Genomic DNA, 27569 nt, shown 5'->3' on the forward strand with positions numbered 1-27569 from the left:
CTGCTCTTCTCTTCAAAGCAGAGGAAAGTCGGGGGCTCATGTGTCAACATCCAGGGTTTCCCCGGGGAGGTGTAACGTTAACGTTATTCCAAAAAAACCTGATGTTCCTTTGAAGACCTTTTTATTTTTTGTTAGCGTATTAATCGTCGGAAGCAGCGGTTCTTTTACCGACTGTAAAGACAAGAAAACGATCTTTGGCTCCCGCTGCTTTGACGTTAGCTAACGTTATTTTAAACGATGACAGAGTACAAAGTGCGAATAGCGTCTCCAATCATTTAATAATATCTGGGGACCTGTTAGCTTAGCCAGCTAGCCCGGTGATTCGATAAGACCAAAGGGAAAAAGGCGAAACACACTGCTGACATGATGTTTCCTCAATCAAGGCACTCGGTAAGTTGGCCGGTTGAACTTGTCCCGGTAGGAAACTAAACAACCTAGCAACACGAGCTAACGGCTAGCTATAGCAACCGACAGCTGATACTAGCTGTGCTGTTAGTAGCTGTCAGCTTCACAAAGCCTCTCTGCATCTCCTCACGACGTTAGCACCGTAATATTAAAAGCAGAGATAGCAAATAGTACTTTTACATTAATATAAATACTGGTGTAGCACTTTATTTCTTGTTTTTGACTGCAGACACATTCTGCCGTTAGCTAGCTGTTAGCAGTGGTGTAAAGTAACCAAGCACATTTACTCAAGTATTGTTCTTCAGTACAATTTTGAGGTAATTGTACTTTACCTTAGTATTTCAATGTAAAGCTACTTTATACTTCTACCTCACTACAATTCAGAGGTAAATAGTGTGCTTTTACTCCACTACAATTATTTTTTACCTTTTAGTTACTTTATATGAATTAATAAGGTGAAATATAAACAGCACTTTAATAAGACACCTGGAGTACAATTCACAAGCTACCCTGCAGTACACACAGTCATTCAAACTAGCAGCAGCTTTGATAAACTCATTAGTGCATCAATAATTATGATCCAAAAATATAATATATATACTGAGATTACTTTTACTTCAGTAACATTTTGATTGCAGGACTTGTATTTTTAACAGAGTATTCCTACTTTGTGGTACTTCTACTTTAACTTAAGTACAATATCTGAGTACTTCTTCCACCTCTGGCTTTTAGTCAAAACAGCTCATTTAAGTTCATGGCTTGGAGAGGAAGTGAGCGTGATATGTTGCATTGGTTTGCAAACATCAGTGTTTCTACTGTCAACAAACCATGTAGCATAAATATGAGGATGATTCAAATGTCCTTATATAACATTACTAACGACTTTGACTAAATCATTTGGTGTGCATCGGATGGAACATTTGATCTCCAAAGTATTTTATTGAAATTTCATAAATGTACGAATTTCAAGTGATGTTTGTGTCTGTAAGTGAGCTTAAAGGGTCTTGTAAGGGTTGAATTTGAGGCAAAATTAAACAAAACAATGGCTTATCAACGCCAAAAAGAAGCTGAAGGCAAAACATTTAATATGTTGATAAGAAAAAGAAGTAACGACAAATTCATGCCAACAAACTGAATTTAGCGGTCTCTTGTCAACAACAATGTGATTTTCAAACTATAAACAAGTCAGTTAAGATGTGCATACTTAAGAAACTCAACATAGTTGAGCATATAATAGCAGTTCACATGCTAATCTCTAAAATAGGTTGTAAAAATATATAGAGGTGAAACAACTCATTTGGACTGGCAAGTGCTAGAAAATAGTGATACATTCCTATCATAGTTTTCCAAAGTCCAAGGAGACCTCTTCCAAGGTACCATCAGGCAAACATCTCAATATATCCAGTTTGCAATTGACTTAAAACAAAGAAAAGCAGAAAATCCTGTTTTTGGAAAAATAGTCGAATGATTACTACATTCGTTGCTAAGCATATTTCAGTTGATGAATTGCAGAACTAAAAACAAATAATCATAATAGCTGATCAACAATATTATGGACTATTGCTTTATTTTTTGTGCACATTTTCAAGCCAAGATGCTAAAAACTCCAACTTCTTAGTGTGAATATATGCTACTTTTTTACACTCTAAAATGTAAAATCAATTGTTCATACTATATGAGTGTGCTTCTAAAACGCAGTGCACTGTCTACAGGGTGACTCCGTCCTCTCGGTCCAGCCCCATAATCCCACTGGAAACCTCTTGCTCTTGTGCCACTTATTTAGAGAGTAATGAGGTTTAGGGAACTGGATAAACCCCAGGATTACAGCTTTGGATTGATGGTTTAAGTGTAGTCTATACATAACCAGACTTCTAATGCAGCCCCTTAATACGTCTCACATATGGTCAGCAGTAGCACGTTTTAATCTTCCTTCTTTAAACACATTTCCTCAATCAACGCACTCTGTTGGCTTTTTAAAATGCTTTGGACCGTGGTATTTTAAAGACAGATGCTGGGTTACAATTTGATGTCAAATTCAAGCACAGTGTTCTAAGTCTCAATTTATACTTTACACTTGCACTCAGACATGAAGCCCAGTGTAGGCTGACCTTCATTTTAACGATCCTCTCAAAGGGTTAATCTCAGAGGTCAAACTACTGGCTCCAAACAAACACAACACATACTTAACCAGAAACGGCAAAGGTCTTCTGTAATTCCTTTATTTCTAAATTGTTCGGCAACTATTTAACCATTCAAATGTAATGTTTCAGACTCGGGATGGATCCACCAATTGGTGAAACCTTAAGAAGGAATTGAAACCACAGTATATCGTAGACAGAATTCAAACCAAGCATTTCATTTGATATATCTGCCCCATTGTCATCGATCCCCAATCCAGCTGTTTGAGTCTGCCCGAAATCAGTATCAGTGCATCTTCATTTTAGACTGAGTGCATGTACCTGGATGCAGGGCTCAGTTCCAATGAGTGTATGTCTCTGTGTGAAGGCTGATCATGTTCTGTTCTCCAGGCATCCGGTCAGTCCAGTCAACCTCTCAAGTTCACCACTTCTGACTCCTGCGACCGCATCAAGGATGAGTTCCAGTTCCTCCAAGCACAGTACCACAGGTATGCAGCGAACACTGCCATAGCCTAACTTAATTTAACTTCAGGAGTTTATTATTATTATTATTAGGGATGTCCCGATCACCTTTTTTTGCTCCCGATCCGATTCCGATCATTTGATTTTGACAATTTGCCGATACCGATTTTTCCCGATCCGATCTTTATGCAATGCATTAAGAGAAAAAAAAGAAAAAAAGCATTCAAGTTTTCCCTTAAGGTTATTTTTTTATTTAAATTGGATATTCTATCCAACATGGATATAGCTTCTTTCTTTCACAGCAGCATTGGATCAGTTCAGTTGTGCAGCATTGGATCAAAACAAAATAAAGCTTTCAGTACTCGTTAGCTTACTGCTACAATTAGACACTGCGCCCTGCCCACTCTGTTGCCAGATTTGAGAGAAATAAGCAACCAGGTCTATGAAAACAAGCCCCAAAGAAGCAACACATACATGATGTTCTGTAATTTGAAACCAAAACTAAGGCCTCAGGATGACTTTAAGACTTGAACATGGTCATTTTTGTTTTGTAACATTGAATACAAAATTTTAAAAAAATCCCGATCCCCGATTTTTTTCCTCCCGATTACGATCTTTTGAAAATCATGTGATCGGCTCCGATCCCCGATCACGTGATCGGATCGGGACATCTCTAATAATAGGTCCTTTATTGATCCCAAATTGGGACATGTTTGTGTTTTAGCAGCATGAAAACAAAACAAGGCATTTAGAAATTAAAGAGTAGATATAAACAATTCTAAAATGTAAACATCTCAAAATAGAAATAAAGCTGAATTAAAAAGTAGAAAATGTTTAATGCTATCAGATCCCCTGTACCATTGGGTGTGTTTGTGAAGCATTACCATCTCACTCTCAGCTGTTATCAATGAAACTGATCCACACGACGGTCCATCACATTGAAATGATTTTATTACTTCATGGATTTAATTTAACAGACATGGTTTGTTGTTTCTTTCTTTCTTTCGTTTGTTTTCTTGTATGCCTGTATGACGTTGCTTTTGTCGACACCCTGGAAAACGGTTTATCCTAATATATACTTTTCAAATTACACGACATCTGAGTAATTGGCATTAAGTCCTTCACTTTTCTTACACTTAACTAAAAGCAAAACAAGGTCCACTCATGGAGAGCCATGTTGTTGTTTGGTGGTATTGTGATTCCCCTCTGAATAATTAGAGCAATATACAGATTTATTATGAAGGTTAAAAACACAAAACAAGTGAGGCCAACATCTTGACCTATTTCCGTGACAAACATCAATAAAAACGTCTGCTTTCTGTCCGTGTCGGTGCGGATAAGGGAAAGGAATGGAAACAGAGAGGAGGTCCCGTCCTAATCAGTCTCGTCTGTCGCTGCTGCCTTTTCATCCCGATAATGCACCTCCACCCAAGGTGAAGACATCCCCTCTGACAAAACCCGCAGATTCATTCCTGCAGACTATCCCTTAAAGTGCGAGCCCCCCCCCCCCCATCAATCCACCTCAAGAGATATTCACCCAAAACCCTCAACAACAAGCATCAGTAGTGTTGGTAAAATACTGAATGTCCTCTTCCAACATGAGCTCCACATGCTAACAAAGGTATCAACTGTAGCTGTGAACATGACAGGATGTGTGATTACCTAGAAGAGCATCAGGACTGTTTGAGGCATATGATAGCTATGTGATTAACATGATGATTCAGCCTCTATGGAGAGAGACATATGACAAGCATGCTCATTTCTGACGTGGAGCTAATCTGAAGTAAACATTGAATACTGCTTTCTATTCCTCCATCTTGTGACTGNCTCCCGATTACGATCTTTTGAAAATCATGTGATCGGCTCCGATCCCCGATCACGTGATCGGATCGGGACATCTCTAATTATTATTAGGCCATATGCAAGTCACTTCAGTGCTGTTTTAGTTCCCTTTAAGCCAGCATTTCTGCCTTTTGCAGAGTTCATTTTCTTTTTGCCTTGGTCTACCTTTGAAGCTATCGTTTGTCTTTTTTCTAGGAGTGTAAATCTTAAAACTGTTGTTATTCACACGTCAGCCGCTCTACCTTAGATATGTCTTCGGAATCAGGAACAAGAGCAGATTTGTTGCTTCAGCCCAAAAATAATTTTCTAATCCAGTCAATCACAATTGATTTTAGAGGCAAATTATTAGTAGTATTGAAAGCCTCACCAAGAAGTAATTACATTTGATAGACATTGTTATCTTGTGGGAAACATGATGAACAAACATGAAGCCGAAGCAAGCCAGAGGTCATCTTAGTTTACTGTTATCTTTACTGTTTACTTATCATCACAGGACAGATTTGCCTTTACACTAACCTTTGTTTAATACTTGTGTTCGTCATTTGCAGTTTGAAGTTGGAGTGTGATAAACTGGCTTCTGAAAAGTCAGAGATGCAGCGTCACTATATTATGGTACGTTTCCTAATAATCCTTGTCAGTGACATGTGGCTTTGTTTAATCCCATCTCCTCTAATATTCCTGACTAAAGTACATTTTGCAGTATAAGCATAGACATGGAGGCAGGAATGTGTATGTCGTGGCTGATTATTAGTTCAGTCATACATAATGACAAATGGAGTTACACTGAGGGGCTTCCTCGTGTTCACTCATCACATGATCAGTAACTGATACATGTTTTTGAAGCTTCTGTCATAGCCAATGATCAGTTACAAATCTCATGACAACTACACATATTATTCCATAATCCACATTGAATAATACATGAACCGTACCTATAAAAAAAAGTATGCATTTGTCTTCCCTTTTGTACTTTATATAGAAGCATTCTGGTTCTGTTTTGATAATGTACATTAAGATTAAAGCTCCAGTTTATTATAATGCGTGTCTTTTTCTCCTTTGTTTTTGTAGTACTATGAAATGTCCTACGGGCTGAATATTGAAATGCACAAACAGGTAACCATTCCCCCCTACGATTTATACTTCTTTATTGTAGCTTAGATCCAATAGTTTGATGGTCTGACCTTTTTCAACTTCTTTTTTTCTTTTCAGGCTGAAATAGTTAAGAGACTGAATGGAATCTGTGCTCAGGTGCTGCCTTACCTGTCACAAGAGGTAATGACACACATTTTCCTGAATATTTCTCCTTTTTTGCCTTTTTGAAGTTACAAAACAAGCTCTTCTGGTCAACATTGACAATGACCCAAATGTTTTTCCCATCGGTCACTTGGACATAAAAACATGGGAAATGATGTCCATGTGAAAATACCCCTTTTTAGGTTTTCTGCCGTGTTCCTGTAGTTGCATGTTTAGTTGTGCTTGACCATGTGATGTCTTTGTTTCAGCATCAACAGCAAGTCATGGGCGCCATCGATAGAGCCAAGCAAGTCACGCCCCCTGAGATGAACTCCATTATACGGGTGAGCTTCTTTCTCCCTGCAAGCGGCTATAGATGATGGGGGAATCGTGGCTCATGCCAAACATGAAATAAACCATATATAAAGCCAGTCATTGTCAAGACGGCAAAGTTACTTCAAATGATTCAAATAATTTACAAATCAAATAATTATACATTTTAATGGGAAAAAATCATGCAAAAATGAGGTTTACAAATGCAAGTTTGGCTGGTGTTATAATAACGCATACATAAATACATTAAGAGGAATACAACATGTAAAATAGGAGCAAATATAAAACTATTATACGTTTTTTTTAAAGTGTTAAAAGAAACATTAAAGGTGGGGTAGGTAATTTTGGAGAAACCAGCTCGAGTGCGCTAGAATTTGAAAATACACAGCCGGAACAAATCTGCCACTTCCTTACAGAGCCCCTCCTCCAACACACACGAACGCGCACATGACCAATGAGGGTACGAGATAAGTTTGTGCACAGATGGAAGGCTGACAGGCAGGTAGGCCATCCAGTTATTTTAGCCGGCCCGGCTAAAGTGATTGGTCGTGCTTTTTACAGTACTACGGCTTCCACAGGTGATGTTTTGTTATGGATTTTTTGTCAAAGCACTTCAGATATTCATTACTATCGGGATGTTAAGAGCTTTCCATGGAATATAACAAAAAGTGTATCTCGAGACGGTTTCTCAAACTTACCTACCCCACCTTTTAATATACAAAAAAGTACTTTTAATAAGAATATGACAAATTGCTCTGAAGAATACAAGGTGTAGTATTTACGAGTTAAAGAGCTGAGCTGCTTTAGAGGGGTAGGGTTTTAGCAGAAATGGTTCTCAGTATGCGATGTACGGAATGGAAACCCTATCATTTTGCTGCATTGTTAGCAACTCACTCACTCACTCACGTCTGTACCATGCCTGTGTCTCCAGCAACAGCTCCAGGTGCAGCACCTGTCCCAGCTGCAGGGCCTGGCCTTACCTGTGGCCCCGATGCCCCTGGGCCTCACCCCCCCCTCACTGCCCGCCGTCTCCTCCAGCTCCGGCCTGCTCTCCCTCTCCTCCATCCTGGCCAACTACTCCCACGGCCAGGCCCAGGCGGTGAAGGAGGACAAGGCCCGGGAAGCTGCGGAGAGAGCGAGCCGAGGGGAGGACGGGGACAAATCAGACTAGTGCCGACGAGGAGGTTTGGAGGGGGCTGTTGTGGGGTGAAGTGTCTACAAACAAAAAAAAATAAAAAATTGAAAGGTAAAACTGTAACTGTAAATGGAGATTGATGTAAGTCTGGCTGCTGAGTGTTGATGTAGAAGAGTCACTGCAGGGATGATGACGAGCAAAGAGGACAGACTTTTGGATGTGCAGAGAACGAAAACTGCTGAATGGCTGAGTGAGAGTTAAATGTTCTTATTATTTAGTGGTAATAGACTCAGTTCAGGCTTCTAGACTTTAAATAGATGCTTTTTTAAGTGTGAGCCACGGTCGTGAGGCTTAACCAAGGTAAATGTTTTCCCATTTGGAGTGAGAGCTGAGGATGAAAGCTAACAGCATTGTCCCTTACACAGATCTGCCTCTCACTGGTTTCTATTTCTTAACTCTTTTTGTTATCAGATCCCGTGTTTTTTGATCATGTCCTCCGCTGTCCACTTAGATTTCTTACTGGGCCGTCTGCCAGTCACAGTAAGCAGTTTAATGACCTCTCAGTTTCCTCTGTCGCTGTCCCTTCACTCATAACGTACAGCTCCATTTCCCTTTTTCCCAAAAGAAAAATGTCGAGCTGTGGAGAGTCAAACCATTCATTGATGTACTTGGAGCCAAATTGAATCTTAGTCTAATGAGATGTTTTCAAAGGGACATTTGCTTTCAAACCCTTCAAGCATGAACGACCTGACTTATCACCATTTCTTGCATTTTCATACGACCAACCACTGGATGCATACCTTAGCTCTGTACCTCAATCCCCAATAAATGGGCTTTTATTCCATTCAAGTTTTTGTACAAATGGTAGTATACCCATCTTGGGGGTTAATGTGTCAGGCCTAGCTGCTGCTGCTGTGCACGCTACAAGGCACGGACCATGACTCAAATGACAAGAATTAAAGTTCTGAAAAAAGTTGACTTTATTTTGACATGTGGTTTTCGTGAAGTTAAAGACAGGCTAATTAGACATTACAATGTGTCTGTGTGCTTGGGTGAATGTGATTGGAGAGAAGAAAAAATTTGTTTAATTTAACTTAGTTTTTTTCTTAAAGCACCTTTTGTATTGTCCTCACACCGCCCCCTGCTCCTGCCCCCNCCCCCAACCCCCCCCGCCTCGTGCTGGTCCACTCTTTAACGGACCAAGACAAACTTGAACAGGATCTAAACTTCAGAACCAGAGAGTCGTAAAAGACTTACGAGTACTGTACTTCTGTAAGTTAGAAGAGCACTTCAGTTTATACTGAGACTGTATCAAGCACCTGTCTTTTCCTGTCTTGTTTAACTTGTGTGTGATTGTCAGGGGAAAATCCTCCCCCCTTTTTTTAATTTTTGCATTGTTTTAATGAAGAATGTGTCCGGGGTGAGTTTGCTCAAGCTCTGTAAGCAACTCAAACAAGCGTTCCCTCTGAAAACAGCGTATTAAATGAGATTTTCACAGTCAGAATTTGTCCTGGTAACCAACTTATTGTTCCTGTTGCAAAATAACTCAAGCTGGATTTATCTTAAGAGCATTTTCCCAAATCCATACTACATGCATATTCTATAAAGTACACTGGGCTGGAGTATACTGAATCTTTACTTGAATACAGCCCCTAATAAGACGTGACTGCCATGTTGGGTCGACTTAAATGACGATGTTTGGGCTACACATAATGGTGCCATGCAAATTATATACCACCATGTTATTAAGTTACCATTGCAACCACCCCACATTATAAAAATTAGGCCACACTAATATATATATATATCCCCATTCCGTATATCGAATACTGAGAACCATTTCTACCAACAATTGCTTCTCTATCAATGTCATTGATTATTTGAAGGAGTATCACCATGGTGCTATCAAAGGTTTTGTTGCTTTGGAGTTTCTGTTACAAAGTGAAACAACCCAACCCGTAAGTATCTTAACTAGCAGCCATAAAAAGAGCTGCTCTAATTCTTTTATTGCTCAGAAAAGTTATTTCCTTTCCTTTCTAAAATTTTTGAAAAAAAAGAAGAAAATGCAGCCCCACAATTCCTGGCATCGACTTTTAAAGCATTGCACGTTTATAACATCTACCATTCCTAATAATAACCCTACCACTCCTTATTAAGTCTTTCTAAGAACTCTTTCAAATACGGTCTTAAGACATATTTACTGATTTCTGTATAGTGCTGTTGATGGACTCTTATCCCCCATAATGCAATGCCAGAAGAAATGTGGAACGTTTGCCCACAGCTGGATACATGTAAGCTATTGGCAATAAGAAAGATCCAATAACATCTCAGAATCTGTTTGGGAAAATACATTTTCATGTTCATTTCCAAATGCAGTGGTTGACCTACAATGGAGCACATTTTGTTTGTTTTTCGTAAGTATAAATCTATGAAATATATTGATTTTCTTTGTGTACGAACTGCAAAACAGTCTAGTATTCACTGTCGGTAGTATGGAATTGGGACAGCTGAGGTTTTGAGGAATGGTAATGTTCATATTTAGGGCAGCAGAGGGCAGCAGTGCTCTCTCATTGATCATCAGTATAATGGGGTAACATTCACAGGACAGATGTTTTAAAGAGGTTCACTAGGTTCGAGCTGTTATTCTCCTGTAATGCTTCCAGAGCTTTAACGCTTCACCCCGTAACGTCTGAGGTCGGCTAGAACTTTTCTCCTGTATTTTATTTTGAAAGGCACTCAAGTTGTGGCTCAGTGTTCTTTATTTTTCTCCTTCCTGTCTGTGCTAGTGTTTGGGAGCTGATGATTTTCCCTCCCTGGAGATTCGACCTTAATATATGTTGACGTCAGTCTCTGTAGAAAACCTCCTTTGGCAAAACTTAGACATATGAATGGTATGTGTGTTTGTTTTTGCTGTGAAGGGCCAATTTGTATACATATGAATATATCAATATACATATTTTTTAAAGCATTTTTGTATGTTTCAAAGCTGCTTTTTAACGTGTGTGTATCATGGAAGACTTTGGTGTTGTATGTGTGCATTACAAGCCTACAGTTAAAGAGAGGCACAATGTTGTATACCATGTCGTTCTTCCTGTTTTTCCGCCCCCATTCTCTCAGTAGGCAGTAACACTTAACATTGTTTTCTAGGTTTGTAAATGTATCTCTTTTTCTTTTGTGCAAATGAAAAAACAGTTTAATGTGTTTATGAACACGGTCTCATTTTAAGATACCTGGGGCAACAAAAAAAAAAATACAAAGATGTAAACAAGCAACTGTGTACTCTAATGAGAATGAATCAACCTTTTAGCAGTAAGGAAGCTTCTCTGGTGCCTTACAAATAAAAGATGTGATTGAGAGTGGTCCTTTGTCTCTGGTTGGTGTCTATGGGGGGAATAGAAGAAGTCTGAAGGACAAAAAGGAAACTTAATTGATTAAAGAACATCCAAATTATTTTAATGACTCATTGAGGCTTAGTCATGAAATGTAGCTTTTGAGAAACTGATAAACTGTTTATTTGATAGTCGACTCCTCTGCAACTAGATGATATCAATTCAGTGTATCCATTTTGAGGTGATTCATGTACGATCCCATGACAAAGGGTAAGGAAGAAGAGACACAACCTCTGTTCATAAGGGAAATCAAAATGCAAATGTGAAAAACTAAAATGGCAGATACATTTTTTTCTAGAAACAAGTGTAGATTAACAGTAAAAAAATAATAGAAAAACATCTAGAAATGATTTTCTGGATATTCATATTTATAAACTATAAGTGTTTATAGTAATACAAACTCACTATTTTGATATTCGCTTACTATTTTGGTTATTCAAGTCTAAGGAATGCACGCTACGCACAGTCAGTCACACACAAAGGGTACACACCTATGGTACACACACACCAAACAAAACCCTACACACTCATGTCAACTTGCTGTACTGAAGCACACTAAGAAAACAAAGCGTTGTTTAAGGACTAAGCAGGAAGTATCAGTTTACAGATAAACGTCAGTTCCCTCTGGTGGACAAAGGTTTTAACAGTGATATTATTTAAAATAAGTATTTTATTGTTTTTTCTTTAATTGGTGTAGCATCAGCAAGTCGTGTTGATTATCCAGTGTAACCGTGGTTTCTTTCTCATTGATGTGACCATTGTGTTGAGTTGGAGGCGGATAACTCCAAAGGTGATTACAAATCCAACTATCTACACGACTAAATGGAAGTAGAGGTCTACACTGACCCTTTTGAAGCAGATCTTGGCATGGTTTTGAAATAATAATCTCTCAGAGAAGATACAACTACAATTTAAAATATATATTCACAGCACTCTGATCTAGCAAGTGTGTTAACTTGGAAGCAATTAAAGTGAAAACACAATTCTGACGTGGCCCAGCAGCCCCATTCCTTCCTGCGCCTCTGAGGAATCCCACAGCCCTCAGCTGCAGGTCCAGACACGAACACTGCGTCAGGGTGTTATGTACACTTATTTTCAACAAGAGCACAGCAGAGAAGAGCTAAACAAAACACAAAAACCTTCCCTTGCTCACCACAGACTCTTTTGAAATGTCTTTTTTCTTGTATTGAAGTAAGCACTCGTAGACGTCATGCTGGCTAACATTTATGGCAAAGAATTACATAAAACATCCGACAGGCTGAAGAAAATAAATGATTACATTATGTTTAATAGGTTACACATTTTATATAAATGTAAGGAAGATGTCCAGTTTGACTTGAAATTGTGGCTGTATAAGCATTGAGGTTCAAGAGAACTGGAGAACATATGGTTTATCGGAGGAGTATTCCACAGTAACGTCTTCATTTGTGTTGTCCGTCCTTTCCCAATTATTTACGTGAAGTTAGTCTGTATAAAGAGAAGAAATCATCAAGTTGCCAGCTCTAAAAGTTGTGTTGTGACGTCACAGCAAAGCCGTGGTAAGCCATTCTTAAAAAGCTACACAGTTTATTAGATACAGTAGTAATACACATAATGAAAATGTTAGTAATACATAATATCAGGTATTTAGTTAAAACAGTCCATTACACAGGCTTATCTCCTAAAAGACGGTCAAATATAGAGACAGGCAGATATAATCTAGCTCCAGTGTAGTTCAAATACAATTCTCATCTGACTGCAGTAAGCAACACAATGGAAAACAATGCCTCTAAGGTTTTTTTCTGAAGGACAGAAAAGTCTTCGGTTGGTGCTTTTGAAATTGACAGATCTCTTTCGCAGTCTTTGCTCACTTTTCGGTTTAACTCACAGCATCAACTTCTAAAAACTCTCCTCATAAATGCCACACAGAATTAAAAACAACACAACAATATATATCATTGCACACCGTCAAACAGAACAACACAATCAATCACATATTTCCGCAGCACACGCCCTAAGTGACAGACACAGACGGTGGAGCTGCTGTTCCAACAGGTATTTCGTTTTTTTCAAAGCTGTAAAATAGTTGGGAAGCTGTCGCCGAGTGGAGCAAGTCTGGATTCCTGGCTAGTGGTTACTGCATTGTGGGTAAGTCACAGGTCCGTGGATAATGGAGCTGCTGTGGGAGAGGTTGAAGGCCCAGGTTAGTAAGAGGAGCTGTTTGTGAGGGGCTCATACAGGTCCGGTGTAGTTGTAGTGGTTTCCGTGCTGAGGGTCGGGAGGCTGGGGGCTCGGTTTGCGCTCAAGATGTTCGATCTCCGCTGTGTCTGTGTGTGTGCAGGGGGGGGCGCGCTGCTTGAAGAAGTCGGACACATATCGGACCTGGAAGGACAGAAGAGGAATCAATGCCAGAGTATAGGATGAGCTGAGGTTTTAGCTGATAAAACTCATAACAACTCTGCTGCTCCCAGTCCTGTAATACATCCACTGTCACAGAGATGTTGACTCAACTTAAAAAGGTCCCCTATTATACTGTTTTTCATCAATATATTATGGGTCTCAGATATATACAAAACATGTCTCTGAAGTGTTTGGCTCCAAATACCAAACAGATCATTGTAGCATCCCATAATCCCCTCTGTTTCAGCCCTGTTTAAAAAGTGCTGATTCTCTGTCTGTTACTTTAGATGAAAAATAAGGAGCCACTCCCCACGCCCCTATGAGAGATATTTGGTTAAAAAGAACACAATGGTGCTCTAGGAGGAGATTCAGGTGATAAGGTATGACATCATAAAGTGGCCAATGGCCAATGCCCCATGATCAGCTCATTTTCAGACAGGTTTTTATATAAAAGGATCAGGACAAAAAGTGAGAGAATCTTTTTTCCTGAAACTTTCAGAGTCTCTTTACACAGAGGGGACACATGTTGATGTATAAAAGACAAGAAAAAGTGGATTTTGCATAAAAGGTGATCTTTAAGTCATATCTTTGGTTGCATATTGTTGGGGGTTTGCATACAATGACATTTGATTTCAATAGAGTCCAATTTAAAACCAACACTCGAGTCTTAAAACAGTTAAAGTATTTATTGTTTGCAGGCGTTTCTATTTTTTTTATAGATTAATACATGTTTTTTCTAGTTTCAAGGTCTGCGTTGTACTTCAAACGATGCTACACTAAATTAACAAAACCTGTCCCACTTTACACAAAAGAAGCAAGAAATCTGCATTTTTACCTCTAATATAGAACGCAGGAAATGTTTGTGTAGCATTTCTTTAATATATTGCATACAAGTTATTCTCTTAAATACAGTGCCTAGTCAATCTTTCGCAAATAATACAATGATGATGGCACTGGTAATTGATGGAAGTTGATGCATATATTTTTCATAAACTTGTACACCATTTCGGTTTGTCCCACTATGTATTTAAATTCGGAAATCGATAATACTTTGTCGTGATTATGGTGCAACTTTCTGTGAGTAAACTAGGAACTGTTGGATGCTTTGAGTTTACCAAAAGAAGCCATGAGATTTTGAGTTTTCTGACCATACACTGTAATTCACTATAATCATATCCTGCACATGGGGGGGGGGGCTTTAAAACAACTGCAGCCATTTTATATTTTGAAATCTGTCTTTCAGTCTAGAGGTCACAGAGACATGTTGTTGTACTCACAGTGAGCACGGCGATGAGGGCTCCCTGCAGCAGCCCCACCAGAACGTCACTCCAGTGATGTTTGAAGTCAGACACGCGCGTGTAACCGACGTAGAAAGAGAACAGCAGCAGGAAGAACTGGATTGTGGGTCGAACGAGGCGTGTCCACTTCCCCTGCATCCGGGCCTGGACGTAGAGCTGCACACACAAACAAAATATTGATTTAATGTCTGGATTTAAAACTATTTATTTGTTATTCTGGTATTTACTGTACTGAGAGAGGAGACTACTGTTAACATTCTTTTGGTCTACAATTTAAAAGTACACAAAAAACATGTTTTACTAAGAAGTAATTTTGTAAATCAAAAATAATGCATACAAATATTTGACCAACAACACTATGATCTTTTTATGTTTAATGACACATTATAGGAGGACATTTTTAAACTTGTGATATAAATACTATACTTTTTTAAACCTAATTAAATGTTCGTTACATGCTATTTGTTTTACTTTTTATGACGCACTTTACTAGGAATTCTATATGATAGACTATATAATAACATTATTTTTTTTTGACATACTATGGCTTTTTTTTGTTTTCATGACATTAGCAGCATGGCTCTTTTGTTTTTTACAAACTATTTATTTGGACTTTTTATGACATGCTATACAATGACCTTTAAGAAACATTAAGAAACGTTTTTTTCATTTTTTCTTTTCAACTACATACTATATTATGAAAAACATTTTGTGACATGCTATGACTTGTATATTTGTATTAATGTATCGATTTTTAGACATACTATACAATGACTTTGTATGGCACTTTTATAAAAAAACTATACCATGACATTTTTATGATTTCTTTTTAATGAAAAAAGGTTAAAAGGTATTTCATACACTGAAAATGTGCTCTTCTCCTACTTATGAGAATGTTATCTTTTTCCCCGTTAGCCAGCCTCAACAGAAAGGTCAGAGGTCAGCTACAGAACAGTGCCATATACAAAATGACCTCCAGTCACTCCCTCATAAACCCTAACAGGGATTAAACTGTTGAATCCGTCATCTTCCGGCCATTGTACAGTGTCGTCAATTAAACAAAGGTGTTTCCAAACATCGGCCGTGCGTCTGTGTTGACCCCCCCCTCCCCCTCCTGTTTTGAGTCACTTTTGTGTGTTTTTGGTAAAACAGACATTTCACAGATAGCGACAGAGAGTCTCACAAACAATGACAAAGACACTCACCGACAGGAAGAGCATGCAGTACATCCCGAAGGACGAGTGGCCGGAGTAGAACGACAACCTGAGGAACAAAACAGAAACAACTCATAAACACAATTCACCGTTTTTTTCAGTGATTTTTATAAAATTGCTTTGAGTATTCAAGTACTATGTATTAGTATTATGAGGTTTACATGTCTTTTTCAAACAACACAAGCTCTCATAAGAAATGTAATGTGCGATTTGCATATATCAATATCCTTTGTCCTTAACACCATAAAAATAAACGTATAATTTTATTGCATGGCTAATGTCTACATCATATTATACCATCCTGTCAAAAGCAAAGTGTTAAGACAATATTTGTGTATGGGTTGAAAGCCTTCATTCGTTTTGGTTACCAGTTCAAATATGAGCCATCAGAAATGTATTAAAGGTTGAATTGTGTTTCAAAGTTGAATTAAAGGTCCCCTATTATACTGTTTTTCATCAATATATTATGGGTCTCGGATATATACAAAACATGTCTCTGAAGTGTTTGGCTGAAACACCAAACGGATCATTGCAGCATCCCATAATCCCCTCTGTTTCAGCCCTGTTTCTAAAGTGCTGATTCTCTGTCTGTTACTTTAGATGAAAATAAGGAGCCCCTCCCCACGCCCCTCTGAGAGATAGTGGGTTAAAAAGAACACAATGGTGCTCTAGAAGGAGATTCAGGTGATAAGGTAGGTAGGGGGGGGTTACCTTGGTTGGTGATTGGCTAATGGTTACACAAGCCAAACAAATCGTTATGACATCATAAAGTGGCCAAAATCTGATCAGCTCATTTTCAGACAGGTTTTTATATAAATGGATCAGGACAAAAAGTGAGTGAATATGTTTTCCTGAAACTTTCAGAATCTCTTTACACAGAGGGGACACATGTTGATGTATAAGAGACATGAAATTCGATTTTGCATAATAGGTGATCCCTTGAAACTATATCAAACTTCTCTCCATAATAAAGGTTTGTATGGTCACCTGGACTCAGTCACATTGCGATGACTGCCGGTGCAGTTGATCTGCAGCATGTAGCCGTTACAGCTGACCGGGGCGCACACAGACAGGAAGTTCGGACGAGGGCGACCTATAATGAACTTGGCCATGTCGGTCAGTGATTGGCTGACGGATGCTCCGAACAGGAAGGTGCCGACCACCTTGTAAAGAGCTGACAGGTACTGGTTGAACTGGGAGTTTGAGTGCAGGCGCTTTGTGTGCACAAGGTAGGCCTCTCCAGTGGTGATCTGTGCAGAGAGACACAATTAAAGTTTTTCACTTAAATTAGGGAAAACCGTCAGGTCAAATGTGTTTATATTACTGTTTAATAAAACTTTGGGACTGACTATAACGATGGAGCAGGTGATGGTGACGGCCGCCATGGCTCCATGGGAGATTGTGTCTCTCCTGTAGGCATAGCTGATGCTCTTATCATCGCAGTAGATTCCTCTTTGGTATGGAGTGAACCTCAGCGTCAGGATGGCTGAGGGAAGAGCCGCTGCAAGAAGAAAAGACAACTTCAATATAAGGATGAAATCCACTCGACTGCGAAAGAAAAAAGGACGTTCAAATTATACAATGACCACATCAAACTTTCTTAATGTTGAAGTACAAGGCATCAGAGAGCATGGACATTCACCTAAGCAGTTTTTTACAGACAATCATGGTATATATGCGACAAATACTTTTCATCCCAATGGCACAGCATGTGATGACAAGTTAAAATGTACAAACAAGTGGATCACAAGCATAACATGACAGATGATTTAAAGAAAAATATTTCAAGTGAAAAGCCCTGTTGCTAACACTTAAAACTATTTCAATCACGCAAATAACTAACAAAAAATATCCAAATAGGCTATAGTATGCCATAATATTCATCCATCCATAAAATTGGCAAAAAGTCAGTTTATAGTATGCTTAACAAATAATTACAAATGCCATGGTTTAGCATGTCACGAAAAGCGTCATACACACTTCATAAATAAAGTCATTGTAAATGATGAGTACACTGAGCTTTTAAAATGATGTCCCATGATGATTAAAAAAAACTTTCAGAGACCTTGATGCTTCAATTTTTGAGAGCCACTGTGTATCACTATGTTGACGAGTGAGCTCAGGAAACAGCTAAAAACACACCGATAGATTAATCCTTCAGATTTGGGCAGAAGGTCCCACTCTGCCAACTCCATTAATTTGTCATCTCTTGAGCTCAGTGGCAACAACTTCCCCTCTACGGGCCGCGGTCACTCTTCGGAGTGTCACCATGGAAACACGAGGAGAGGAAAGCCATGACCTTTGACAATGGGGCACCGTTTACACAATGCTGACACACAATGCTGACACACACACACACACACACACACACACACACACACACACACACAGATAGACACACGGATAGACACACACACACACACACACACACACACACACACACACACACACACACACACACACACACACACACACACACACACACACACACACACACACACACACACACACACACACACACACACACACACACACACACACACACACACACACACTGTGTGTGTACCCTTGTTAAACGTTCTTGTTTTTCTGTGCAAACAAAAGACTGAGTTTAATGATACACAACAGAAGCAGAAACACATAAAGCTGCCTCTTAAATCTGAGCAGGAACAATAGTGGAATCTACAGGATTGATGTCAGGAACCTCTTTTCCTGTTTTTAAAGAGCCTGTCACTGAACTGCTGCAGTTAATGAGAGCGAGGATTGTTTGTTTTTGCAAGCAGGAGTTTTACTGTATATTCACCGGGCAATGCCATAAGAGTGGCTCTCCGAAAACACAGAGCTTCCTTCCTCCAGTGTGTGGCAGGCAGGATTAAATGAGACCACATGAAGACACATAAACATAGAAAAGAAAACATGTTCAGGACGGGTGATTTTGGGAAGGTAATTCCAACATGATGTCATGAGTCCAAATGTGGATGGGTACAGGCCAGGAGAATTAGGACTGGGGTCCGACACACTGTGGCAGCCTGTCAGCTAGCTGGGAACATTCACAGTGTTTTCTGTTGTCTGCCTGCTGCTTCACACAAGAATATTAAAGTGGCAAATTGAGATCTTGTATTGCTTTAACTCGTCATTTCAAAGTAAATTGCTGAATTTTGATGAGTTAGTTATAAACCCTGCTTTCGATAGATTTTCTGTCTGCCATCGGGTAAATCGCCTGGGAAAGCTAATGCTCGATTTATGGCACAAAGGAAGTACGTCAACCAGTAAGGTGGAACAATTGAAGTTTCTGTGGAAAACAAAATGTGTGTCCTGTCCAGTGTTGCCAACTATTTCCTAACAACATGGAAAGCGATAGCTCCTATAGTCGCTAAGAGTTGCCAGATAATGTCATATGCTCAATTGCATATTGGGGATGACATTGTGCATTCATGTTCAGTAAAGGTTTGGCTAAGCATGTCCTAAAAGTGGCTAAATCGAAATGATTAAGTGGCCAATTTGGACACCATAGTCCTGTGTTGTCGTTGGTTGCTAGGCTTTGATGAAAACAGAAAGTGATTTGGTTATCTTTGCGACATCTGCTCCAAGAATAAAACCACTTGGAAACACTTGAAGGGGGAAAGTTGCAAAGTTGTATATTACCAGTTTGATGTAAAACACTTCAAGTACTTAAAATCAAAGGAAGAAGTAAAACAATTGGAAGTCGGGAAACAAATCTAATAGCATACCAGTGAGAGTGAGAGCTTTCTTGCTTGAAGTTAGAATACACCAACGATATTGCTTTATTGGGTTTCCACTGACTGTCTCAGTATATAGTAGAATGCCCTTAGTTTAGATCCCTACACACCGCTAAGGAACTGCCTAATATGTAATATTTGTTTTCTGAGTGACACTAATGGTATTTGATAACAAGCAGTTTCCTCATTGAAGATCATTTATTTTTATGAAAGGCCCTTCCCTTGCTCTTTACATCTCAGAGTTCATTATTCCAGCAGGGCGAGCACGCGCCCAGCTTCTCTTTGAAGTGAGGCCCACCATTGTTTATTCTGCAGGGTGCAAGGATAACATTTAGATAAGAGGCTGCTGCTGGTTTGACACAAGTCTCTGGTGGCTAACTGCTGCCAGGGTGGGGATGTGAGAGGACAAAGTTGGGCAATGGCCTTACACACACACACACACAGAGAGCAACCACCGCTGAGCTGATTCAACAACAGAATCAGTGAGGAAGTCGATTTCACTTTGTATCAAACATGCTCCAACAGCCTCAGGGAGCCGAGCCCATGGAGGGTTCCTATTATCTGACTGTTTTTATCTGTTCTATTATTACAGAAGACCTGGTATGTTTGTATAGGCCTGTGCTGGGGGGGCCTCCCCTCCTGGGGGCCAGGCCGAGCTGAGGGGGACCGTCAGGAGGTTGATTCCCCAAAATTACTCAATTACTACGCAATATCTTATCAGAAACTATGTGTACAGTTCGTTATTGCTCAGTGGCCGAACTAAGAAGGATTAGGAACAGTTAACGTTCTGGTGAACAATAGTACAAAACAGGCTGATTGCTTGGACTGTAGAAGGGCTGCTGGCACCAACAAAGTGCAAAGTTGACTGGATGAATGTTATTCAAGATATCCCAATGACTGTCATACATTAAAGGGGCCCTATAGTGCTTTTTTGCGTTATACAGGTTTCTGTGCATGTAAAATGGTCTCCAAAGGCTAAAATCCCAAGAGTTTCTCTCCCACACACTTCTCTCCCACACACACGCTTCGACACACTGTACGTGATATGCTAAAGAAAGGGCGGTACATATCTAAGCAGTTGAATAATCACAACAGAGCCGGCCAGCTAACCAGTCAGAGCAGACTGGGCTCTAGTTTCAGACAGAGGGTGAAAGAGGTGCTGCAGCACAGGCAGTATGAGAAGAATAAAGAGCTTTTCGAACATTAAGCATGGAAACATGTCACAGTAGAGAAACACAATACAAATATGACCCTGAAAATGAGCATAATAGGGCCCCTTTAAAGACATTTTGATCTTGTAGAAGATAATCTCAATCTGTGTAAGACTTTCGTTACTTCCTTATTTCAATTCCTATTACCTGCTTTGGTCTTTCCTTGCATTTGTAATTTCCTTTGTTAAGTGAATTGAAATGTCCAAAACCGTATGCCGAACCTCAAAGTGAATCTTTGACTGGATGACATTTGCTTGTAGTTGAAATTGCTTTGAATAGAGTGAAGCATTGGAGAACTACTGAAAAAGAAAAATGTTTTGGGTACATCTAGTGCTTTTCCCAGCTTGTATCATCCTACTCTGACATTTTACATGTAGCTGTTGAGTGTCTTCTCCTCGATGAACGTTTACAGCTGCAAGCAATGTAGAAATGAGTTCCAGCCTCTCTCTTTCTAAAGAGGCACGCACACACACAGTTTGTCTTCACTAACAAAATGTCCATAGGGGAGATACAAAAGGAAGAAGGGAGAGTATTGTTTTACGCTTTCACAATCTCTTCTGGCAAGAGCAAACCCCAAATTCCACTTTGAGAAAATAAACATGATGGAATTTGGGATCAGACACAAATACAACTTCCCCCTGACCCCAGTGGGAAGTGGGAAGTGTTCCTGTTATTCAGCCCCTCAAGATGAGTCTTCATCCTCATAACTGAAACATGATAGGAAACAGAAACAGGTCACCATGTGGAAGGTGAGGATTTATTTGAGGTCAAATCTCAACAGACCGCTGAGAGTCTGCAGCTAGCGGGGATTCACAGGCAGTGTTTCACATCACACTGAGGTGCTCAGAAATCCAATATTTGACTATTTATTTTACTTTGCTTAACTTTGGTGCTCATCGCTGTGGGGACTTTTTGTCGGTTCTGTCAATAATGGCTATCATTGTTATACTTTTTTTACTGGGTTAACCTTTTACTCAATACATTCAAGCTGTTGTTGGGAAGAAGGCGCATCATTTCCTGAGAGGCAGGGGATTTTTCCTGAGAAAGTCCTGCATGTCCCTAGCTGACCTGGCAAAGTGAACTGTATGCCCAACTTTATGGACATTTATTGTTCATATGTCATTGTCTTAGACCAAAAACATGTGATGTCCATTACAATGGAGACTGGGTCTGAAGTCGGTTAAAGAGGCCCTATTATGCCTTTGGGGTTTTCCCCTTTCCCTTTAATACTTTTGTGTTTGAATTGTTCTTCGGTACGAATTTATGGTCACACAAAGGAGCAGTTTATACATTCATTCATTTTTGCGGTTTACAGTTGGCAGAAAATCTCAGTGTCAAATGTGTTTCAAAAGTTGTAATGCAATTGTTGGTGTGCATCCAGATCCTGTCATTTTAAAATAAAATGGTGAAGCATTTTCCAAAATGTCCTGGTTCTTATTTGAAGATTTGCAGTTTAAGGAAAAAAACCTGTCTCTTTTGTCCTATGATTTTATTAATCAAGTCACTTTGTGGTTAAAGCTGGTTGGAATGTGGTTGTAAATACTTTTTAGTTGGCATTATGTTATAGATGTCTATAATCTGAACATACTCACTGTTCGAAAGTGTGTGAAGAGGAACAATGAACTTTTACCTCGTCTCTCACATGAAACCACTTCATTACTGAAAACATGTTCTGAAACCACCACGGTTAATAAATTCAACTACACAATGATGTGTTTTACAAGACACACACACACACCGCATCTCTTTTACATTTTCACACAGGAACATCAGGAAGCAAAAGTCAACACTTCCCACTTGACTTTGACACTTATTTGGCAGAAGCAGATACTTGTGGCAAAATGTTAAATTGTCACATAAATAACAGCGGTTTTTGGTCACAACAGCTCTGTTACGAAAACGTGTGTGGCTTTATTTATAACACTAAATAAAAACTGTTTCATTTCCTCACTGCTGATTCTCACCTGAACAACAACAATTGAAGGTCATTGGTGACTAGAGTTGCAATGCTTAACAGATCGACAGAAAATGAATGTGCACCATTTCTATTAATAAGTTAGTCATTTTAATCATGTTAAACACTAGCTCTGTGATATTTGCTGTTTCATAGTATTTGTAATGCTGATTTGTTAAAACAAAACTATGGCACTATGGGAACTTGTTATGCCATGTTTCCTATTGCCTGGCCAGACAAACAATTATCCTAATAAATAATATCTTTAATTTATGTGCAAAATAAAAAGGTTAAAATCAAGCACCACTTCCATGTTATTTAACTACGATCCAATGGTAGGTTTGTAAAAGATCGCACACTAATAACACGACTCGATATGAAACAACTCCATTTTAAACTATTTTTTGCCTCTTTCAAATTACACGTCATCATATAAGCAAGCAGTGTTTAAATGTCTAACCTCAAGTTGTCTTGAACCAACATCCTGTTTTAGCCAAAGATACAGTACATCACTAGAAAGCTTTCAAACACTTTGTCAATGGGTTGATCCAAAAGATATAAGCGGTGAAATTGATATTATGCTGAAAAACGTCTTAATGCTTACAGAGATTCTCAAATTGGGATCAATAAAGTACTATCTTATCTTATCTTAAAGTATGCTTCCTTTTATAAAAATGACAGTTAACTCTGATGTGGAAGTGAGTCATGAAATCATCCAATTGTCTTGTGATTTGCAGAAATACTGCCATTTGCTTTTCAGTTGTAGTAGGTTGTTGACCTCCCGTAGGTTGCTGACCTCCCATATCCCAGACTGGGTGTAGAGTGTAGAGATCAAAACTGGGACAAAATGCGTTTTACGGCATATTATTGGCATCAATATTAGAATCTGGAACAGATCGAAGTACCTGAACCAAAATATAAGTGAAAATAATGTTGGAAAATATGAATCCAGTGACCTTGAGTTCATCACCAGCTAGTTTTGCTGACAGGCAGCCGGAAAGACAACAGCTCTTCAGTATCCCATCATGTAAAATCACCATTAAAACTGAGACCATCAGCATTAAAACAGTGTTAAAGTTCAGACTGCTTCTTCAGATAGATTTGTTCAGCTTTGTGGGAACAGGAAGTCTTTCTAAACAGAATAGTTGTGTTTAAAAAGAAACAGTTAGCGACAGTTAGCTTAGCACAAAGTCTACAAACAGGGTAAACAGTTTGCTTGTTGCTTTCTAAAGTTAGCCAAATCTGCTAACTAGCATCTCTATAGATCCCCGAGTAACACTTCATATGTTTTTTGTAGAATTTGGACAAGAACAAAGTGTATAAAAAGTCAAAACAAAACTTAGTTTGGGGGTGGGGGTTATGTTTTGGATTATTTTTTGGCCAGAGTGCCAGGATAGCTGTCTGCAGCCTTAATGCTAAACTAAGATAATCGACTGTTGGCTGTAGTCAGACCTGCATTACACAGACATGAGAAAGGGGTATCTGTGTCACGCCAAAGAAAGCAAATATGCTTATTTTGCCAAAATGAAAGTAATCCTAACATAAGAAAACACTAAATAATAAAATCAATGTTACAAAAACTTTAGTAGCCTGGCTTGAGTTATTGCCTTTGAAAAAGTGAAACAATGGAAGAACAGCGCAGTCCGTTCTGATAAAAGTACATGTATTTACTGGCTTGATAGAAATGTAACAAAATATGTTCTGCTGTGTGCGCGCGTGCGTGCGTGTGTGTGTGGTGATAAAGAATAATGGCAGGATGGCTGTTTGACTGCAGAGGGGAAGAGGGAGAAATAACACACTAAACAGAATCAGTTACCATCTCATCACTCAGCACATTCCTGCCATATCTATCACACCCACCCACCATTTTTTCAAATGAGGGGGAATCAAAATCATGATTAAAGCATACACAAAGCAACAAGGGAGTAAAATAGCCTGACTAAAAGATGCAACAGTTAAAAAAAGGAAATGTTAAACATCATGTGTGATAAAGTGTTAGTTTTGTACAAGAAGCTTGTAACCCTAAAAACACAAGCAGGCAAAGCATTAGCCTTGGTCTTGTGCAATAGCTAATCACTGTATTTGATATTGACTAAACACGTCTGTAAATCAAAGTTTCCTAGAGCCCCAGGTTATAAAATCAAACTTTTCTCTTAAAACTACAGTCTAAATTTAGACTTTTTAAAGACTAAGGTGATCAAATATTTGTAATTTTTGCCTGCAAGTTGATGGTTGCTAGTTCATTTTCTTGCGATCAACTACTTTTCAAAGCTCTTATTTGGTCACATTACAAATCAAGTGTTTCCCTAAGATCATGTACTCATAATGAGGCATATATTTCAAAGAAAAAATAATCGTGAGTTCAGTAGTACTGATTTTCATATGATCGTTTCAACTGAAAAAAGTCTACTGAATTGAATATACAGTATAGGAAATATGATAAATGAAAAAATATATATTTTCACGCCACATCTGAGACTGACCAAAATTATCGACATATCATACTTTCACTTTATAAAGGCTGGTGACTAACTTACCTCAAAGAGTGACACACTTTCACATTCCTGCAAAACCATAATTGTGGGATGATTCATATGTGAACTGATATGTTGGGATATTATTTTGACAAATCGTTAATCACCACATCTATGATTTCACAACTATTACTTTAGATTTAACAATCACTTGCATTGGAGATTTGTGTCCTCGCCAACTGGGAAAAACACAACTTGTTTTCTTAATTAAAGTAGCACATAATGCCTTATACAGCTCTACCTCGCCTTGTACCAGCCAATCATTTCCTAAACCAAGCTCATCCCTTAAGCTTCAAACCCTCTAAATGGACCCGCAGGGTGTTGACAGTGGACTTCACGTTTGGATTTGCACACACATGAAAATACACCTAGCGTGAGGAGGGGGTTTCACAGCAGAGTGGTCATTATCATTCCTCCCTGCCAGTCAACAGATGGATCCACAAAAGTATTCATCGTTTGTAGCTGTCCTCACATGGTTTTAACTGCAGGCAAGTTCTATTTTAACCCCATATTTCACCTTCAAAAAATATCTAAAGGAAATCTGTAAAAGAAAGGATCATCTCTGATGCCCTTCCATATTTCATCATCTCAATTATAACCTCTGTCAGCCTCCAAGTGTCGGGATGTGAGCAGATGTGACACAAACAGCTGGAAGGTGTCATTTCTGTTAATGGTCTTTGTGTCTTCACCGGAGTCCAGAAACAAGTCACAACAAGCTGCTGTGTTCGCTGAATAGTTCTCTCTCTCACACACACACACACACACAAAAAGAGCCCCGTACCCCCACATAACTGTTATCCAGTTTCCAAAACAGGATTTTAACTGTCACAGAGAGATTCATTGACAATGATCTTTGCTCTTCCTCCTAAACCTATGTTTAAAAAAGAAGGGGGCCACAGGGTGCAAGAGGAAAAATATGCTGAAAAAGCAATCACAGAGCCTGACAAAACACAGACACACAAATTCCCTCTTTCTCCAGCTATTTCAGATAGAAAACAAATTAGGGGCCACACACACACACACACACACACACACACACACACACACACACACACACACACACACACACACACACACACACACACACACACACACACACACACACACACAGTCCCATATGAACCAAAATGATTTCAGAGAACAAGTGACAGACAGAAATCAACAGCAACATTCTCACTCACTGTTGGGAAACAATGTGTGGCTTGTTTGAACAAGATAGAGATCAATGCCGAGTTACGACCTTTATTTATACTGCAATAACTGCCAAGTTATAAGTCTAATATGCATCTTTTTGCAGAAAATAAATTGTGCAAGTCACCTTTTATATAGATGTCAGCAGTTTCTTCATAAAACAATGAAGTGGATTGTTTGTCAAACATCTATAAATTGTGTTTGTGTTGGGCAATCCCATGCGTCACTATGCTAGTTTCATAATAACGTTTTTTTAAACTATCGATTCATTGTTTTCTGATTTAACCCAATAAAGATCACATAGGCCTACTAACGCAGACCAGAGGAGCTGCACAGCCTGAAACTATAGTCATATGTTTTCAGCCATATTGTCCGGAGGGCAGTCACTCACCAACAAAGACACACAGAATATCCACCACGATCAGAATCAACTTCTTTCCTTGCTCTGTCATGTTTCCTCCGATGCCGCTGCACTTTCATAAATAAATTGCGTTTTTAAAACATAACAAAGTAGACGGCGGAGTTTTGATTTCAGAAACGCCTTAAGTTACTATGGAAAGCAGTGCTATGAGGACGAGTCGACCTGTTCTTCCGGCTCCTCTACCTGTGTGTGTGTCCGATGCTTCAGGTGAGAGCAGAGGACGGGACTTAGAGCTGCGTGCCCTCGGTCCTGCCTTTTTACGCACAGGGGGCGCGTCTTTCCGTACAGACCAAGCTGCATTGAACAGTGCTGCTCACTAAAGATTTTACTTCCCGAAATGTTGCCTGTGCACTGCAGGGAAAATCCCAACTTTCTCTCGATTTTCCCTTTCTCTGGTTTCGCTTCTGGATTTGGGTGAACAGATTCAGAAGGCAAACGAACCAAGTTTTTAAACTTTAGTGGGTAAACGCATTTAAAATACCATATGAAAATAATTTCATTGTAGATGTCCTACTAAAACTAAGATTGAAGTTTAAATTCCACCATAGGGACAATACACATTTAAAGGTAACTCATTACTTGATTGATTTGGCTTTCAATGTTTCAATACAATTGGCAAATGTGTAGCTTTTCAGAGAGAAGGGAGATATAGCAATGTATTCATATCCATAATTATGGAGTAAGTAGAAT

The 27569-nt window shown here is 39.1% G+C and overlaps 2 protein-coding genes across 2 annotated transcripts; one reads left to right on the forward strand and one right to left on the reverse strand.

Annotated features, from left to right (window-relative positions):
• The first annotated feature begins 11 nt into the window (after positions 1–11).
• LOC104967394 (amino-terminal enhancer of split-like) lies at positions 12–10907 on the forward strand. Its single transcript, XM_010796802.1, has 7 exons — positions 12–390; positions 2934–3031; positions 5396–5459; positions 5916–5960; positions 6057–6119; positions 6350–6424; positions 7345–10907. The coding sequence occupies exons 1-7, from the start codon at positions 364–366 to the stop codon at positions 7582–7584; spliced, it is 612 nt and encodes a 203-aa protein (XP_010795104.1). The 5' UTR covers positions 12–363; the 3' UTR covers positions 7585–10907.
• A 1241-nt stretch (positions 10908–12148) lies between these two features.
• plpp2a (phospholipid phosphatase 2a) lies at positions 12149–27116 on the reverse strand. The gene is made up of 6 exons (XM_010796804.1): positions 26850–27116; positions 17178–17329; positions 16816–17078; positions 15820–15877; positions 14594–14770; positions 12149–13298 (listed from the first exon to the last, which is right to left on the reverse strand). Exons 1-6 carry the CDS (start codon positions 26908–26910, stop codon positions 13149–13151), a joined length of 861 nt encoding a protein of 286 aa, XP_010795106.1. The 5' UTR covers positions 26911–27116; the 3' UTR covers positions 12149–13148.
• Positions 27117–27569: the final 453 nt, after the last annotated feature.

The sequence above is a fragment of the Notothenia coriiceps genome, unplaced genomic scaffold, assembly GCF_000735185.1.
Source record: "Notothenia coriiceps isolate Sejong01 unplaced genomic scaffold, NC01 NC01_scaffold00037251, whole genome shotgun sequence".
NCBI classification, from domain to species: domain Eukaryota; kingdom Metazoa; phylum Chordata; class Actinopteri; order Perciformes; family Nototheniidae; genus Notothenia; species Notothenia coriiceps.